The 18,385-nt window shown below is 51.0% G+C and overlaps 1 protein-coding gene across 1 annotated transcript in view; it reads left to right on the forward strand.

Annotated features, from left to right (window-relative positions):
* Positions 1–18,385, forward strand: part of LOC135885348 (zinc finger protein 250-like) — a 339,433-nt gene that overhangs the window by 40,721 nt on the left and 280,327 nt on the right. The window contains exon 7 of the mRNA XM_065413020.1: positions 10,859–10,863. Within this exon, the coding sequence (XP_065269092.1) occupies positions 10,859–10,863 (5 nt within the window). The remainder of the gene's footprint in view (positions 1–10,858; positions 10,864–18,385) is intronic.

The following is an 18,385-nucleotide window of genomic DNA, read 5'->3' on the forward strand; positions in this document are numbered from 1 at the left end:
CCCTGCCACACCCAGCAAAGCACATCCCCTCCTGCAGCTGCCTGGTCTCCCCGCCCCCACTCCCCTCATCACCTCCTGCAGCAGGGCAGAGATACCTTCCTGACCTGGCTGGGCCCAGCAGCCGCCCTGGAGCATGTGGGTGGAGGGGCCTGGCCAACCTCCTTCTCAGATAGTGTCGCTGCAGATGCTATTCTTAGCACAGTGGTGTGAGACAGAGATGGGACAGAGGGGTGGAGGGGTTGTGGTTTCTGGCACCCGTAATGGGAAGGGGCAGGGATAAATTTAGATCCAAAGTTGCTAAAGCAGCAGCCGAAAAATCTGTGAAAAGGGGAAGTGTGTCTTGCAACAGCCCACAGCTCTGGGGTGACCCTGGGGTGACGGCTCCCTGCCTCCGGCCTGGCCACAATCAGGGTCACGTTCGTCTGGGCAGGGGACAGAACTTCCTCTGGGTCCGGGCCCAGGCTGCAGAACGAGCTCCCCCAGCAGCCAAGAGCCCCCCAAACCTCCCCACCTCCAGCTCCAAGGCCAGGCGCCCTCCCCCGGCCGGCCTGCTCCGTTATCGACCCGGGCCAGCGCGGCCATTGACCCCCCCAAACCGCCTCAGACCAGACCCTCCGCAATGGGCACAAATCTCCCCCGGGGAGAGGACGAGAGAGAGCGACCCGCCCGTGACAGACGGGGCCACGTCGCTTAATGCTCGACTGACAGGCGCCCGACACCGCGGTGACCAGGGCAGCGTCAGACCATGTGCAGGGTAGAAGGCTGCTCCCCCATGGCTGGGACCCCCCCCCCCAGTGACTCCATCCCCCTCCCCGGCCGGGGGTCCCCTCTGCTGGGCCCAGGGCTCAGGGCAGAGCCTGGCTCTGAGGGTCCCATCAATGCAGAGCCCCGCCCCCCCCCCCGCAAGTGTGCGGCTGGGCGTGGGATGTTACCTGCACAGATTAGTTCACCCCACCTTTTCCCAATCCATAGGGCTCCAGGCGTATCCTGGTTACTTTAGGCACCCCACCTTTTCCCAATTCGTAGGGCTCCAGTCGAAAAGCACCTACCCGGACCCAATCCGTAGGGTTCAGGGTCACCCAGACCCAATCCGTAGGGTTCAGGGTGTAACTAACCTGGTCAATTTAAGTACCCACAACCTTTCCCAATACGTAGAGCTCCGGGTGTATACTGCTTCTGCAGGTTTGCAGGACCTTTTACCAGTGAAAGAGCCTTACACGGTAATATTCTACATAACCTTTGTTTAGTAACGATCACCCAAACCAGACTGCTAGGGTTACCATTTGGTTCTCAAGTCGCCGTCCGGGAGGAATTTCCAAAAAGCCGAACATGTCCGGGAAAATAGGGAGGCACGGTAAGCCTAGAGTTACCTGCAGGAGCTGCGTGTCTGGGATGCTCGCCCTGCCCCGGCTAAACGTGTAACCTGCTTCCCCCCACTGTGGGAGGGGGCGCTGCCGCTTTGATGGGCTCCGGCCGGCCAGGAAGCGATGTCATTTCTCTTCCGGCCCCACCCCGGCCGGGGGCACGGCGCTTTGGGAGCAGGAGCCATGCGGGCCGCCGCCTGGCCCTGGGCATGGGCCTTGTTGCTGTGCTGCTCCCCTGGCCCTGGGGCTCCCGCTGCTGCTGCTGCCCGGCGGGTCCCCGGCTGCTCTGCTCCCAAACCGTGGGCCTCTGGGGCCAGACCCCTGTGGGTCAGAACTCACTGGACACAATGTTAGTCCAGGGGGCCTGGTTCCAGGATCACCTAAACCGAGGGCCTGGGGTGCTGGAGGCCTTTGCCCTGGTGTCTCAGGCACCTCCTGAGTATTACTGCAGCTGGCCTGCGTGGCTGGATCAGCACCGTCTGTCCTGGATGGCAGCAGGTGAGGACGCAGCAGAGCACACCAGAGTGACACACTCGCATAGATGCTCCAGCCCCCCGGCGTGTCAGAAGGTCCCAGAATTGCAGACTTTTGTATATGCTGCAGGATTCTCTGGGCTTGTCTACACTACAAAATTAGGTCAGATTTATAGAAACCGGTTTTATAGAAACCGGTTTTATGCAGCCGATTGTGTGTGTCCCCACATAAAATGCTCTAAGTACATGAAGTCGGCGGACCGCGTCCACAGTACCGAGGCTAGCGTCGACTTCCGGCGCATTGCACTATGGGTACCTATGGGTACCTATCCCACAGTTCCCGGAGTCTCCGGCGCCCATTGGAATTATGGGTTGAGATCGCAATGCCCGAATGATGCAAAGCAGTGCCGCGGGGGGTTCTGGGTACATTGCGTCAGGCCCCTCCCCCGCCGTCACAGCAATGGCAGACAATAGATTCGCGCCTTTTTACCTGGGTTACCTGTGCAGACAACATACCACGCCAAGCATGGAGCCCGCTCAGCTCAGCTCACCGTCACCATATGTCTTCCGGGTGCCGGCAAACGTGGGACTGCATTGCTAAACAGCAGCAGCAGCTTACTGCCTTTTGGCAGTAGACGGTGCAGCATGAGTGGTAGCCTTCATCGGCGATCGGGATGCTGGTAGCTGTGGGGCTGGCAGCCGTAGGGCTGCATTGCACCAGCCCCTTGCCTTTTGGCGGTAGATGGTTTATTACAACTGGTAACCATCCTCGTCGGACAAATTTACAGGTTGCCTGAAATGCTCATAGATTATTGTAGCCTGAGCGCCTTTACCGATCCTTCTGGCTACTGCCTTTAACCATCCTCGTTGGACGATGATGGCTACCAGTCGTAGTATACTATTTTCTGCCAAGTATTGTCTGCTAAGCACCCAGAAAAGGCCGAGGGCGATCTGGGTGCTGGCAGAGATGTGGCTGGCACACGTAGGGTTACATTGCTACCAAGCACCCAGAAAATGCCGAGGGCTATCAGTCATGCTGCACTGTCGTCTTAAGATGTAAAAAATAGATTTGTTCTGTATTCATTTCCTTCCCCCCTCCCTCCGTCAAATCAACGGCCTGCTAAACCCAGGCTTAGGAGTTCAATCTCGGGGGGGGGGGCATTCTGTGTGACAGTTGTTTGTATTTCTCCCTGATGCACAGCCACCTTTCTTGATTTTAATTCCCTGTACCTGTACGCCATGTCGTCACTCGCCCCTCCCTCCCTCCCTCCCTCCCTTCTTGCCCTGGTCTTTAGATACTAGTTTCGCGCCTTTTTTCAGACCAGACGCCATAGCTATCACTGGGATCATGGATCCCGCTCAGATCACCGCGGCAATTATGAGCACTATGAACACCATGCGCATTGTCCTGGAGTATATGCAGAGCCTGGACATGCCAAAGCAAAACCAGGACCAGCTGAGGAGGAGGAGGAGGCGATTGCAGCGCGGCGACGATAGTGATGAGGAAATTGACATGGACCTCTCACAAGGCACAGGCCCCAGCAATGTGGAAATCATGGTGTTACTGGGGCAGGTTCATGCCATGGAACGCCGATTCTGGGCCCGGGAAACAAGCACAGACTGGTGGGACCGCATCGTGTTGCAGGTCTGGGACGATGCCCAGTGGCTGCGAAACTTTCGCATGCGTAAGGGCACTTTCATGGAACTTTGTGACTTGCTTTCCCCTGCCCTGAAGCGCCAGAATACCAGGATGAGAGCAGCCCTCACAGTTGAGAAGCGAGTGGCGATAGCCCTGTGGAAGCTTGCAACGCCAGACAGCTACCGGTCAGTCGGGAATCAATTTGGAGTGGGCAAATCTACTGTGGGGGCTGCTGTGATCCAAGTTGCCAGGGCAATGAGAGACCTGGTGATATCAAGGGTAGTGACTCTGGGAAACGTGCAGGACATAGTGGATGGCTTTGCTGCAATGGGATTCCCAAACTGTGGTGGGGCGATAGACGGAACCCATATCCCTATCTTGGCACCGGCGCACCAAGCCACCGAGTACATAAACCGCAAGGGGTACTTTTCAATGCTGCTGCAAGCCCTGGTGGATCACAAGGGACGTTTCACCGACATCAACGTGGGCTGGCCGGGAAGGGTACATGATGCTCGTGATGGAGCTCTTTTGCGATCCTGGGACTCCATCACGGTTACCTGTGCTGATGAGCTCTGCGTGGTCACCTGTGCTCTCCACACTGAGCAAACAGGAAATGAAATTCAAACGTTCGCGGGGCTTTTCCTGTCTACCTGGTCAGTGCATCTGAGTTGAGAGTGCTGTCCAGAGCGGTCACAATGAAGCACTGTGGGTGCTCCCGGAGGCCAATAACGTCGAATTCCGTCCACACTACCCCAATTCCGACCCGCTAAGGCCGATTTTATTGCTAATCCCCTCGTCGGAGGTGGAGTAAAGAAACCGGTTTAAAGGGCCCTTTAAGTCGAAAGAAAGGGCTTCGTCGTGTGAACGTGTCCAGGCTTAATTCGATTTAACGCTGCTAAAGTCTACCTAAACTCCAACTGTGATCCAAGTTGCGTCTTCAGGCACTCTCTTCTGTTTCGAAAGCTGGAGGAAGGAACTTTCTTCCCGGACCAGAAAATAACCATTGGGGATGTTGAAATGCCTATCGTTATCCTTGGGGACCCAGCCTACCCCTTAATGCCATGGCTCATGAAGCCATACACAGGCAGCCTGGACAGGAGTCAGGACCTGTTCAACTACAGGCTGAGCAAGTGCCGAATGGTGGTGGAATGTGCATTTGGGCGTTTAAAAGCGCGCTGGCGCAGCTTACTGACTCGCTGTGACCTCAGCGAAAAGAATATCCCCATTGTTATTGCTGCTTGCTGTGCGCTCCACAATATCTGTGAGAGTAAGGGGGAGACATTTATGGTGGGGTGGGAGGTAGAGGCAAATCGCCTGGCCGCTGATTACGCGCAGCCAGACACCAGGTCGGTTAGAGCAGCACAGCAGGGCGCGGTGCGCATCAGAGAGGCTTTGAAAACTAGTTTTGTGACTGGCCAGGCTACAGTGTGAAACTTCTGTTTGTTTCTCCTTGATGAAATCGCAGCCCCCCCCACCCACCCGGTTAACTCTACTACCCTGTAAACCAAGCACCCCACCCTCCCCTACCCTACCCTCTTCAAGCACCACTTGCAGAGGCAATAAAGTCATTGTTACTTCACATTCATGCATTCTTTATTAATTCAGCACACAACTAGGGGGATAATTGCAAAGGTAGCAATTGGGTGGGGGAGGAGGGAAGCAGCACACAACTAGGGGGATAATTGCAAAGGTAGCCCGGGATGGGTGGGGGAGGAGGGAAGGAAAAGGACACACTGCACTTTAAAACTTTAAAACTTTAAAACTTATTGCACTGGAAATCATCTAGGCTGGAGTGATTGGGTGGCCGGAGGCCCCCCCACCATGTTCTTGGGCGTCTGGGTGAGGAGGCAATGGGACTTGGGGAGGAGGGCTGTTGGTTACAGAGGGGCTGTAGCGGCGGTCTCTGCTCCTGCTGCCTTTCCTGCAGCTCAACCATACGCAGGAGCATATCACTTTGATGCTCCAGCAGCCGGAGCATCGACTCTTGCTTTATGAGTACAAGTTGACGCCACTTCTCCTCTTCAGCCCGCGTTTCAGCACGCAACTTCTCCTCTTGAGCACGCAACTTCTCCTCTTCAGCCCGTGATTCAGCACGCCACCTCTCCTCTCGCTCATATTGGGCTTTTTTAAAATCAGTCATTGACTGCCTCCACGCATTCTGCTGTGCTCTGTCAGCGTGGGAGGCAGTCTGTAGTTCAGTGAACATTTCGTCACGCGTCCTTCGCTTCCTTCTTCGAATATTCACTAGCCTTTGTGAAGGTGAAACATTTGCAGCTGGTGGAGGAGAAGGGAGAGTTGTTTAAAAAAGATACATTTTAGAGAACAATGGGTACACTCTTTCACGTTAGATTTTGCTGTTCACATCACACAGCACATGTGCTTTCGTTACAAGGTCGCATTTTTCCTCTTATATTGAGGGCCTGCCGGTTTGGTGTGAGAGATCACTCACGCAGTGCCAGGCCACAGATTTCAGCTTGCAGGCAGCCATGGTAAGACACAGTCTTTTGGCTTTTTTATCCTTGTTAACAAGTGGGGATGGTTTAAAACAGTACTGCTCTCATTAACCATACCAAGCACCCGTTGGGTTGGCCATTTAAAATGGGTTTGCAATGTAAAAGGAGGGGCTGCGGTTTCAGGTTTAACATGCAGCACAAACCCAACTAACTCCCCTCCCCCCCACACCCAATTCTCTGGGATGGTCACTTCACCCCTCCCCCCCACCGCGTGGTTAACAGCGGGGAATATTTCTGTTCAGCAGAGCAGGAAGGGGCACCTCTGAATGTCCCCTTAATAAAATCGCCCCATTTCAACCAGGTGACCGTGAATGATATCACTCTCCTGAGGATAACAAAGAGCGATAAGGAATGGATGTTGTCTGCATGCCAGCAAACACCGGGACCATACGCTGCCATGCTTTGTTATGCAATGATTCCAGACTACGTGCTACTGGCCTGGCGTGGTAAAGTGTCCTACCATGGCGGACGGGATAAGGCAGCCCTCCCCAGAAACCTTTTGCAAAGGCTTTGGGAGTACATGAAGGAGAGCTTTCTGGAGATGTCCCTGGAGGATTTCCGCTCCATCCCCATACACGTTAACAGACTTTTACAGTAGCTGTACTGGCCGCGATTGCCAGGGCAAATTAATCATTAATCATTAAACACGCTTGCTTTTAAACCATGTGTAATATTTACAAAGGTACACTCACCAGAGGTCCCCTGTGTGCCCACAGGGTCTTGGGTGAGTTCGGGGGTTACTGGTTCCAGGTCCAGGGTGACAAACATATCCTGGCTGTTGGGGAAACTGGTTTCTCCGCTTCCTTGCTGCTGTGAGCTATCTATGATGTTCTCTCCATCCTCATCTTCCTCGTCCGCCGAACCCGCTTCCCTGTTTCCAGCGAGGGACTGATAGCACATGCTTGGGCTAGTGGTGGCTGCACCCCCTAGAATGGCATGCAGCTCCGCGTAGTAGCGGCATGTTTGCGGCTCAGCCCCGGACCTTCCGTTTGCGTCTCTGGCTTTGTGGTAGGCTTGCCTTAGCTCCTTAATTTTCACGCGGCACTGCTGTGCGTCCCTGTTATGGCCTCTGTCCTTCATGGCCTTGGAGATCTTTTCTAATGTTTTGCCATTTCTTTTACTGTTTCGGAGTTCGGCCAGCACTGTTTCATCTCCCCAGATGGCGAGCAGATCCCGTACCTCCCGTTCGGTCCAGGCTGGAGCTCTTTTGCGATCCTGGGGACTGGGACTGGGACTCCATCACGGTTACCTGTGCTGATGAGCTCTGCATGGTCACCTGTGCTCTCCACGCTGAGCAAACAGGAAATGAAATTCAAACGTTCGCGGGGCTTTTCCTGTCTACCTGGCCAGTGCATCTGAGATGAGAGTGCTGTCCAGAGCGCTCACAATGAAGCACTGTGGGATAGCTCGCGGAGGCCAATAATGTCGAATTCCGTCCACACTAACCCAATTCTGACCCCCCTAAGGCCGATTTTATCGCTAATCCCCTCATCGAGGTGGTGTAAAGAAACCGGTTTAAAGGGCCCTTTAAGTCGAAAGAAAGGGCTTCGTCGTGTAAACGTGTCCAGGCTTAAGTCGATTTAATGCAGCTAAAGTCGACCTAAACTCGTAGTGTAGACCAGGCCTGAGTCACTAATAAGAAGAGTTACGAAGGTGTCTAGATGCCTGGCAGATGTTGGCAAGCGGGCTCCAACCTGGGACCTCGGGAGCTTAGTGCAGGAGCCTCTCCCGCATGAGCTAAAACCCAAGCTGCTGTTAGCTAAGGCTCCAGAGCAGACTCCTTTTATCTCTGTCTCTAAGTGGTCCTGGTGCCACTAGATGGGCCAGAACACCACCCGCAGCAGGTGTGTGGGTTCCCCTACAAGTGCAGGGATGGGCCTCGTAGGATTTTCAGCAGTGCCTGTGTCCCATGGAGAGTGTATCAGAGTCAGGCACCTGAGTCCGACACTTCTGCGAATCCCACTAAGCACCTGTGTGCTTCTTTAGGTGCCTAAACCCCTTTGTCAATCTGGGCCTTGTTCAAGCAGCCCAGACAAACTCGTCAAGACTGGCTGGAATTGATCACACTTGAAGAGTGTTTCTTTTCAGCTCCCTGAGCAAGGGGCAGGTAGTTCTCCTGTCAGAGATACCAGCTCTGGGAGACATTAATACACACATCAGGGGATGCTTTCCATTATCTCAGTCACAAAGCGTCATTACCATCGTCATATGGGAGCTGCTTGCTAATGAGGGGATGGGAGTGCGCTCTTCTTCCTGCTCTTCTGGACACCCTTTTTCCCACTTCCCCTTCGACTCAGACGCCTCCTCCTTCGTCCCTGAAGCAGAAAGAAACATTCGTAACATTTCGCTTTTCCATGTGTTATCCCTGGCTTACAGAGGATGGAAGTCGGGCCCAGAGCCCTGAAGCGAATTGCCCACGGTCAGACTGAAGGTTGTGGGCAGAGCAAAGCAGAGAACTCCGATCTCATGGCTCTTAGCTGGGGGCTTTTACCACACGAGGCTTCCTCTGACCTAGGGGCCAGTTTCTTTTCCATGGTGTATTCTACTCTTCCCCTCCCCTTGCACACCTTTCCTGTCAGTGATGGGCAACAGGCCTCATTGGCATTTAACCCCCCAAAAAGTAATGGCTCAGCTCTGGTATGGTTCCCAGCTGTGACCTGCTGAGACCTCTGGAGCATTTTACTGATGAAATGGACCCGATCGAGGAGAAAAGAAATGATTTCCTACAACGTCCAGCCTCTCTGTTCTCCTTACAGCCTGGAGCAATGTTAGTACTCCCCACCCACAGTGCCAGAACCCCAGAGGGGGGTGACCTGACACTGTCAGCTCTCCCCACCTCAACGATGGACCTCGGCCACCCTCTCCAAGAGGATCCGGCACTAAATGGATTCCAGAGTCTGAGGTTCCCATCACTGTCCCGTGAGAAGCCCTGATGTATAAGGCTTGTAGAGTGACTGGTGTGAGTATTCCTCACATGCTCCATGCTAACCATGTGGATTGAATCCTCACCTGTAAGATCCAGTTCGACTTTTTCTGTATTCTCCTGCAGCTTCACCTCCTCTGACTCCACCTGGGTCTCAGCTGCTTTCTTCTTCAGGGACAAGTGCATCCACCTTCTTGGTGAGGAAACTGTTCTCTCCTCATCGTTATCTGCCATCGAGGTGTCAGATTGGCTACAGACACAGAGTCTTTTCATGCCTGATAGGATGGTCCATGAGCATTTGCTTCTCTGGGGCTTCTCTGGCAAGGCCTGTTCTTGCTGGCTGAGGACAGAGCATGCCTCGATTGCTGCAGGTTGGACGAACACTTTGTGCACGTGGATCTCTCTGTGCTCCCTAGAGGCGAGTCTTTGGAAAAAGGAACGAAGCCTGGAGTAGAAAGAAGGAGGAAATGGGGTTTTCTGTCATTCTCTAAAGGAAGGGAATTAGTTTGCCCAGGATTCACAGATCCAAGAGACTGGTCTTTTGAAGCCCTCTGATCCTCTAATAGCCAGGACTTGATCATACAACTGAGAACATAAGCAACACAAGACCGCCCAGACTGGCTCAAACCAAAGGTCCATCTAGCCCAGTATCCTGTCTTCCGACAGTAGCCAGTGCCCCAGAGGGAATGAACAGGGAATGATCAAGTGATCCATTCCTGTCGCTCATTTCCGGCTCCTGGCAAACAGAGGTTAGGGACACCATCCCTATGCATCCTGGCTAATAGCCATTAATGGACCTCTCCTGCATAAATTTATCTAGTTCATTTTTGAAATCTGTTAAAGTCTTGGACTTCACAACATCCTCCGGCAAAGAGTTCCACAGGTTAACTGTGCATTTTGTGAAAAATACTTCCTTTTGTTTGTGTGAAACCTGCTGCTTATTAACAAAGACTTCAAAGGGGGCACTAGGATGTGAATCAAGGACCACTTGATCTGCAGTTAAACACTCTACCCCTGAACTCTACCCCCATGATTAGACCCAGCTGAAGACACATGGGACCGTGGTGAAACAGGAATTCTTCTGGAGAAGTTCTAGGGCCTGTGTTATACAGGAGGTCAGACTAGATGATCAGGGCTGACCTTAGAGCCTTTGAAACTATGAATTTATGAACCTAAAGATGGCTGTAACTGCTAGTGTGAAGGTTGCTGCTCCTGTCCAAGAGGAGATGCTTTGTCTGAGGTTTCCTTGGGGAGAGGCACCTGGATCCCTGTTCCCTCTTTCTCATAACCTTCCTTGGACAGAGCACATCACAGGTTCTCCCCTTTTGTTCTCTAACAGGAAACCTCCATCCACCAGATCTGTAATTCCTCCCATCCTAGCACAGTCGCTGGCTACATTTCCTAGCCTGACTCTCACCCCATGGATCTCACGCCTCCTCTGCCATTGGGCAGACATGGAAACAGCAAAGGTCAGTTTCTATTTTCTTTGGTCATTGCCTGGGTCTAGTTGCAAAACTGCTTCATTATTAACCCCACTCCTTTGTGCACAGAATGTTGGGACTCTGGGAACAGATGGGGCCAAGCTGAAAACCAATAAACCTCTGTTCCCAGAGAACCCAGTAAAAGGAACAAAAGATTTTCATCGAGAAGGTTTGAGGGTCTGGAAGGATGGATTTGCAGCTGCAAATATGTTGACTTATTCTCAACTATTTCAATATCTGGAATTTATTAGCATGGGGGAAATAACCAGTAAACTTTAAATGAAGAATTTCCCATACTATTTATAATATCCAGTCAGAAGTTGGGCCAGCAACGCAATAACAAAGAAATCACACCGAGACCCATGACCAGTGTAGGCTACAGTTTATTTAAACCCCTTTCCTGGAAAGGAATTGCAGGGGGGGATTTACACATCTATTGTATATAGCCCAATGGGGGTATAGTAGAATTTGTAGAGAGTTTTGAAGTCTATCTCCATGAGATTATTTCTGAGACAACTGCCAAGATGACAGCCAGGGGATGGGAGTGGAGCTGTATCCCTTTCAATAGCTTAAGATTTATTTCTTCTGCATTATTTGATCTCATTTCTGTGTGTTTCAATCATGTAAAGTCTGAGATAGATATTGTCTCAATACACATACATTAGCCAATCATTACATGAGATAAAAGGTTTAGATTCACAACTTGAAGGCAATGAGTGAATTAGAACATAACATAACATAAGAACGGCCGTACCGGGTCAGACCAAAGGTCCATCTAGTCCAGTATCCTGTCTACCGACAGTGGCCAATGCCAGGTGCCCCAGAGAGAGTGAACCTAACAGGCAAGGATCAAGTGATCTCTCTCCTGCCATCCATCTCCACCCTCTGACAAACAGAGGCTAGGGACACCATTCCTTACCCATCCTGGCTAATAGCCATTAATGGACTTAACCGCCATGAATTTATCCAGTTCTCTTTTAAACGCTGTTATAGTCCTAGCCTTCACAACCTCCTCAGGTAAGGAGTTCCACAAGTTGACTGTGCGCTGCGTGAAGAACTTCCTTTTATTTGTTTTAAACCTGCTGCCTATTAATTTCATTTGGTGACCCCTAGTTCTTGTATTATGGGAATAAGTAAATAACTTTTCCTTATCCACTTTCTCCACATCACTCATGATTTTATATACCTCTATCATATCCCCCCTTAGTCTCTTCTTTTCCAAGCTGAAGAGTCCTAGCCTCTTTAATCTCTCCTCATATGGGACCCGTTCCAAACCCCTAATCATTTTAGTTACCCTTTTCTGAACCTTTTCCAGTGCCAGTATATCTTTTTTGAGATGAGGAGACCACATCTGTACGCAGTATTCGAGATGTGGGTGTACCATCGATTTATATAAGGGCAATAATATATTCTCTGTCTTATTCTCTATCCCCTTTTTAATGATTCCTAACATCCTGTTTGCTTTTTTGACCGCCTCTGCACACTGCGTGGACATCTTCAAAGAACTATCCACGATGACTCCAAGATCTTTTTCCTGACTTGTTGTAGCTAAATTAGCCCCCATCATATTGTTTGTATAGTTGGGGTTATTTTTTCCAATGTGCATTACTTTAGGGGCAACTCCAAGGGAAATACTATTTATGGAGATATCAATCTAAATTTTACATGAGTTTTGTTATCTTCCCTTTAGGTTCTATCCATGGAAATTCACCCATACTCGTCTGCTGAAAGATAAAATAATGGAAATCTGCCTCCAGAGAACGTGGAAGGCTGACGCAGAAGGGGAACTGAAAGATGCCCCCATTCAAATCAAAACGGAACGTTGAGAACTGACTGTTGCAACGCTGGCCCCACCAGTCCCTAGGACAGGGGTGGCCAACCTGAGCCTGAGAAGGAGCCAGCATTTACCAATGAACATTGCCAAAGAGCCACAGGAATATGTCAGCAGCCCCCCATCCACTACACCCCTCCAGCCCCCAGCACCTCCCGCCCACCAGCAGCCCCACCAATCAGCGCCTGGGAATCTGGGAATTACCTTCTGTAAAAACTCATCTTCTTTCGAAAACCTGTGGAAATAGCTGATTCAAGAAGTTGTTGACAGATGGATAGTACGCGTCTATCAGCAGCTCCTTCGGTCACCAGCCGTTGTCAACCAAGCCAGTTGGCAGACTGAAGGTAGGGCAAGGATGCTGAAGCAGAACATTCTTTGCTGTTGGGATACGTGACATCACAATAAACTTATACATAAACACACCTGGACACCCACCCAGAGAGACATGCACCCACAGAAGCTAGTAACATTTACAACATTGAGAGATGCACCCAAAATCTCTAGGAATTTTGATTTGGGGGACGGGATCATAGGTGCTGACTGCACGGGGAAAAATTAGCGGGTGCTTAGCACCCACTGGCAGCCAAGCTCTACCCTCCCCCCAGCCCATCTCCCGCTAACCAACTCCGCCCCCTCCCTCCCAGGGCCTTCTGCCTGCCACAACAAACAGCTGTTTGGCTGCATTCAGGACGCTCCCAGTGGGTGGGGGAGGAGCAAAGCCGTAACTCACCCAGAGACGTGATTTTATTAAAAGGTTCGGAGGCCCAGAAACACGTTGAAAATGTTCTAAGGCCCTGTGGGAAGGAGCAGAGCGTTGTGCCTGTGGGATCGATATGATGACTCAGTGGAAGCTCTTTGGGGCAGGGAGAGCTTTGTGTGGCTGGGCAGTGCCTAGCAGAATGGGGCCCCGGGCTCAGACTGATGGCTGTGCAGCCAGTGGCAGTACAAACAAATAACAATGGGGGGGGCGGAACAAAGCGACACATCTAATCATTGGGATTTTACACAAAGACCTTTCAGAAGAGCCCCAGGCAGTGTCTGAGCTGGCTCGGATGAGGCAGCAAGGGGCAGCGCAGCCTGAGCCAATGAAACTGCCAATCCCCCAGGGAGCAGTGGAAACAGGCCCAAGCCGTAGCAAAGAGCGGTTCCTGCTGGGAGACGGGAAGCAGGCAGATTGCAGCTCTGTGGGACAGAGAGTGTCTGTTTGTTCTGTATGTGGACAGCACCTGGCACAATGGGGCTGGTCCCTGTGTGGGGCCTATACCCAATGCTAATAAAAGAAGGGGATTTGTTGGATTACTGGCGAGCTCTGAATCCCCTGAGTGCACAGGTGGCAGGTGACGGGGCAAGCCCTGGACAGACGGGATCTGCCCAGCCAGGGCAGCATGTGCAGGATGGGGAAGGGGAAAGGCCATTGGGAGTGTTTCCGCAAAAGCACAGAAATCGGGGAACCAGCCCAACCATGGCGGAGTGAGGCTGTTCCCTGGGCTAGATCTCCACAGACAGCAGTCATGGGCAGGCTGGGAGGGATGGCCTGGATTCACTTTGGATTGGCTCCAGTGTAAATGAGACGAGAATTGTCCCAGAAGGGCCCAGGTACAAGAGTGACAGACAATGCAGGTTTAGCCTGTGAATAAAAAAAATTAGGTGCATTATAAAACAGTAAAATAATCCCCCTGATGGGTGACCCCAAGTCTGACTCCATGGGGCATCATCACTGAATCGGGGAGCTGTTAACGAGGCGCCACAGGGATTGGCTGTAGCCCCCTCACTATTCAACTTTGTAATTAACCATCTGGAAGTAAATATAAAATCACTGCTGATAAAGTCTGTGGCTAGCACAGCTTGGAGGAGTGGTAAATAATGCTAATGACAGGGAGTTGTACAGAGCAGCCTGGATGGTTTGGTAAACTGGGATTAGTAAAACAAATGCAGTTTAATACAGCCAAAAGCCAGGCCCTATAGCTGGGAACAGAGGCTGGTGGCCACACCTAGAGCCTAGGGAACCGTAGCCTGGAAAGCAGGGACTATGAAAAGGATTTAGGGTCATAGAAGACAAACAGCTGAACCTGACCTTCTGTGAGCTGCTTTCAGGTTAAGCCTGCAGCTTTGGGCAAGTAATTCAGACCCTGGGTCTGTGTTGGAGCAGACGGGCGTGTCTGGCTCAACAAGACAGGGTGCTGGGGTCCCAAGCTGCCAGGGCAGGAAAGCAGGGGCAGAAGTAGTCTTGGCACATTGGTTGGCAGCTCCCAAGGGGCTTTCTGTGATCCAACCCGTCACAAGGGACAAAACACTCCAATCCCTCCCAGTGGGAGGAGCCAGGTTTGCTCTTCAAATTCTGTCGTTGGTAAATGTCCAGGTCTGGGAATGTCCCACAACAGCATTTCTAATGGGAAGCTGGCTGCAGAACAATGAAACTGCTGAGAGCTCCTATGCAGGAGGGGTGGGAATTCAGTCTCTGTGTTCTGTCAGTGCAGCTAGAGCAATAGGAAAACCTCACCAGTCACTGTAGCAACTGTCTACTCCAAAGTACTACAGGAGCCTTTTAAGTGCAGACAGCCTGAGAGTGAGACCAGATCTACCTCCAGTTGGCACTAGGGATGCACCAGCACTGAGACTATAGCCATGACAACAGTTCAATGCTTCCGGAGTTGGCAGGATTCAAACCTATGTGAGAAGGCCCCAAGGGATTTCTAGTCCAGCACCTTAACCCCTCAGCCACAGCTACCTGATGGCCACTGGCTTCCCTACACTATGATTCTCTTCTCAGTGAATTATCACTTCACATTGTTTGCTCAGACCAGCCTCCCCGGCCCACTCACTGCTCTGTGGGGCTGTAAGTGTGTCCACTGCTGGAGCAGGATTGGAGTGTGTTTGTGTTAATGACATTGCTGTAGATTGTTGTTCGTTCCCCATCTTGACAATTCAGACAGTCCCTTCCCTATTCAGATCTCCAGCATCTTGTTCCAATAGCAGGGGTCCAGTTTCTCTGGGGCACTGACACGTTTCAGGGGGTTGGTGAGTGAACTCACCCTTGCATTCCGTCCTTGATGGGGTGGGACAAGGGTGATCAGTTTTGTTGGGTCGAAAGTTGGCAACCTTAGGTCCAGGGGAAACAAACACCCAACGAGGCTGGCCAGGGGCAGGACATCAGCTTGGAGGGGAGGGGAGGGAAGGGGAGGTGTGCGGGTGGCAGTGACATCACAAAGGCCTGTTGCAGGAACTCGGCTTATTGGGCAAAGGTGGTGGGGAGGGGGTGACCTCACAGAGAGACCCTGACATCAGCCGGGCAGGACAGAGGTGCAGGGCCAGTCCAGTCTCTGAGACCCCCCTGGCTTTGCTGCTGCAAGTCTCCTTCACGAGGTCTCTCCTCGAGGACTGAGAGAGAATTAGGATTCACGGATGTGAGCATGAGGAGGAACCTCTGTGGAGTTTTCTCCATTCCTACCACTGATTGTGCCAAAAACAAACTTCCCTTTTACAAGATAAGAGTCCCAGAGAGGTTTGGAACCTGTTCAGTCTGATCCCCCTGGTGCAGGCAGCATTCTAGGCCCAGAAAACACTGGCTTAAGGTGGCCAAATTTGATTTCCTGCCTAGGACTTTGACGCTTGGAATCCCTGGGGACATTGGGGTTTATCCTTTTTGGTTTCCCTTTTCCTCTTTCCTCCCTCCTTTCGCCTCTTCTCTTGCTTCTTTTTCCCCTTTCCCCGGCTTCCCTCCCTCTACCAAGAAGGGGTTGTGTGTGGGGTGTGTGTGGGCGGGGTTGCTCTCATTGCGGTCCTCACAAAGAGGTAGGGCTGGGTCTGAGAGTGATCCACTCTGATGGTGACCTGGCCGTCCTTTGGGACATCTGGTGAGACCTCTCAGCCTCCCGCCCCTCAGAGACTCAATGCTGATTGGCCGAGCAGGGGACTATCGCCAGCGAGGAGACTCAGGTCCTTTTGGCCTCTTTTCAAATCAGGGAAATAAGTCAAAACCAATCCAATGTATGGGATTAATCTTGCTGCTTCTCTCCATTAATTGTCTCTTAGCAGGTCATGATTTCCTCTGATGTTCTAGGTCTTCTAAAATATTTGCTGAATAATTACTATGAACCACTGTTGGTCACTTGAGAGCACTTTATTCTCATCAGTCACTGTATGAAATTCAACAGATAGGTTGAAATTCAGGAGCAGTGTTTCCTCAAATTTTTTATATCCGTGTGCGGAATGAATTTTGTGATGTGCAACAATATGTGCAATTTTCTTATGTGACCCATCACATGTATATTGCTGCACATCACAAAATTCATGCTCCACATGGACGGTGTGTGGCAGGGGTGAGGCTGAAGGGTTCGAAGGCAAAAGTGTTTGAGTCACTGAAAAGGAATGTCCTCTGAAGACTCTCTCGCGCTCTCTCTTTGCCTCCTGAAACTTTGGATCCGAATAGTGAAGGATGATTCGTGTCAATGTAACCCAGGTATTCTTTGGGACTGTAATCAAGGAACTGAACTGGGCGGTGGAGTTGACAAACAATTTTCCTCGCGTCAGTCGTCACCCTAGCTTCCTCTGTAGCATTTCAAATGTACAGCAGCGCTGAGAAAAGATTAACACATCTCGGTGACCTATTTATCACAGAAAGCTTGCATCCTTTACATGCTTTCACAGCGGAAAGAGCACATGTGCTATGATTTCCTAGGGCAGAGTGTTAGGTCTATTTGGATTCAGGGAACTGTGCTTTCGGGTGCCTTCCCTGTGCGCAACTGACATGTGGCTCACTGTTGAGGTACATTGTGACCGTTCTAAGGGTTCTGAGGAGGGAGGGTCTCCTTGTTACGTCCTTCCACTTTGCCAGCTAGCGACCAAACTCACCCAGACGGTCAGCACGCACTCTGGACTACATAAGCCCTGCCAGTTGACAGTAGACACAGCATCGCTCCTGAGTGTCTTCAAAGTTTCAGAGAAATCCAGATCCTCTGTACCCAAAGCAACAGTCTAGACAACCGTACCAATTTTACGTTAGCCCACTGCTCCTGTATCGCACACAGCACTTAAGTACACTTAGCAAACAAAGGGACATTTTTAAGAAGGGATAACGATAGAAACAGAAACAAATGTGACTGATGGAAACAAACGGTGAGAACCCTCCCCTGTATATGACCTACACATTAATAGTTACCTTTCCTATCTAAGTAGATTGTAACCACATACTTCAGTCATAGACTCACAGAAGGGGAGTGTTGGCGGCGACCTCACGAGGTCATTTAGTCCAATCCCCTACTAAAAGCCAGACCAACCCCACCTATATGGTCCCAAGCAGGGCTTTGTCAAGGCGAACCTGAAAAACCTCAAAGGATGGAGATTCCACCACCTCTTTAGGTAACCGCCCTCCCACTGAAATTGGTTTTATTCGTCTCCAATTTAGCCATGCCCCACTTGAACTAGAGACCATAGCTCCTTGCTCGGTCATCTCCTGCCCCTGAGAACAGCCGAGCTCCATCGTCTTTGGAATCCCCCACTCGCTTTCAGGTAGTTGAAGGCTGCGAGCAAATGCCCATCCCTCACCTCTTCTGCAGACTAAACATGCCCAGTTCGCTCAGCTTCTCCTCGGAAGTCATGTGCCCCAGGCCCCTGATAATATGCTTTCCCCTCCGCAGGACCCGATCCAATTTCTCCACAGCCTTTCTGAAGTGGGGGAGAGGAGGGGCGAAAACTGGATGCAGTACAGTCTACTGCAGCCATTGATAGACCCTGGGATTCGGGGCTTGCCGTTCATGAAGCACCACTGCTCGTCAGGGATCTCATTGGTAAATGCTCTCAGCGAGTTTTCTTGAAAATTGCCATAAGCTGAAGCAGTCTTTTGTCTTCATGCCCTTTGAAGCTAAGCAAAATAAGTTCTATTTGAAATACAAAGTTAAAATCTAGACTCGGCCAATAGTCTCTTACACACCACACATTCCCCAATCCAACCTTTGGCGTGAGGTTTTCTCTCAGAACTCCTTACACTACAGGCGTAAATGAAATAAATTAACTTTTCAGGATAAGCCATCATTTCCTGACCAACTAAGAAAAGAAGAAAACTTTCCGTTTTCCAATATAATTCAGATTATGACATAATTAGTCTCTTACTCTTCAATCAATAACTTCACCTAGCATTTCCTTGTCCTTTTTAAGAATAAAGT

The sequence above is a fragment of the Emys orbicularis genome, chromosome 11 (genome assembly GCF_028017835.1).
Source record: "Emys orbicularis isolate rEmyOrb1 chromosome 11, rEmyOrb1.hap1, whole genome shotgun sequence".
NCBI classification, from domain to species: Eukaryota; Metazoa; Chordata; order Testudines; family Emydidae; genus Emys; species Emys orbicularis.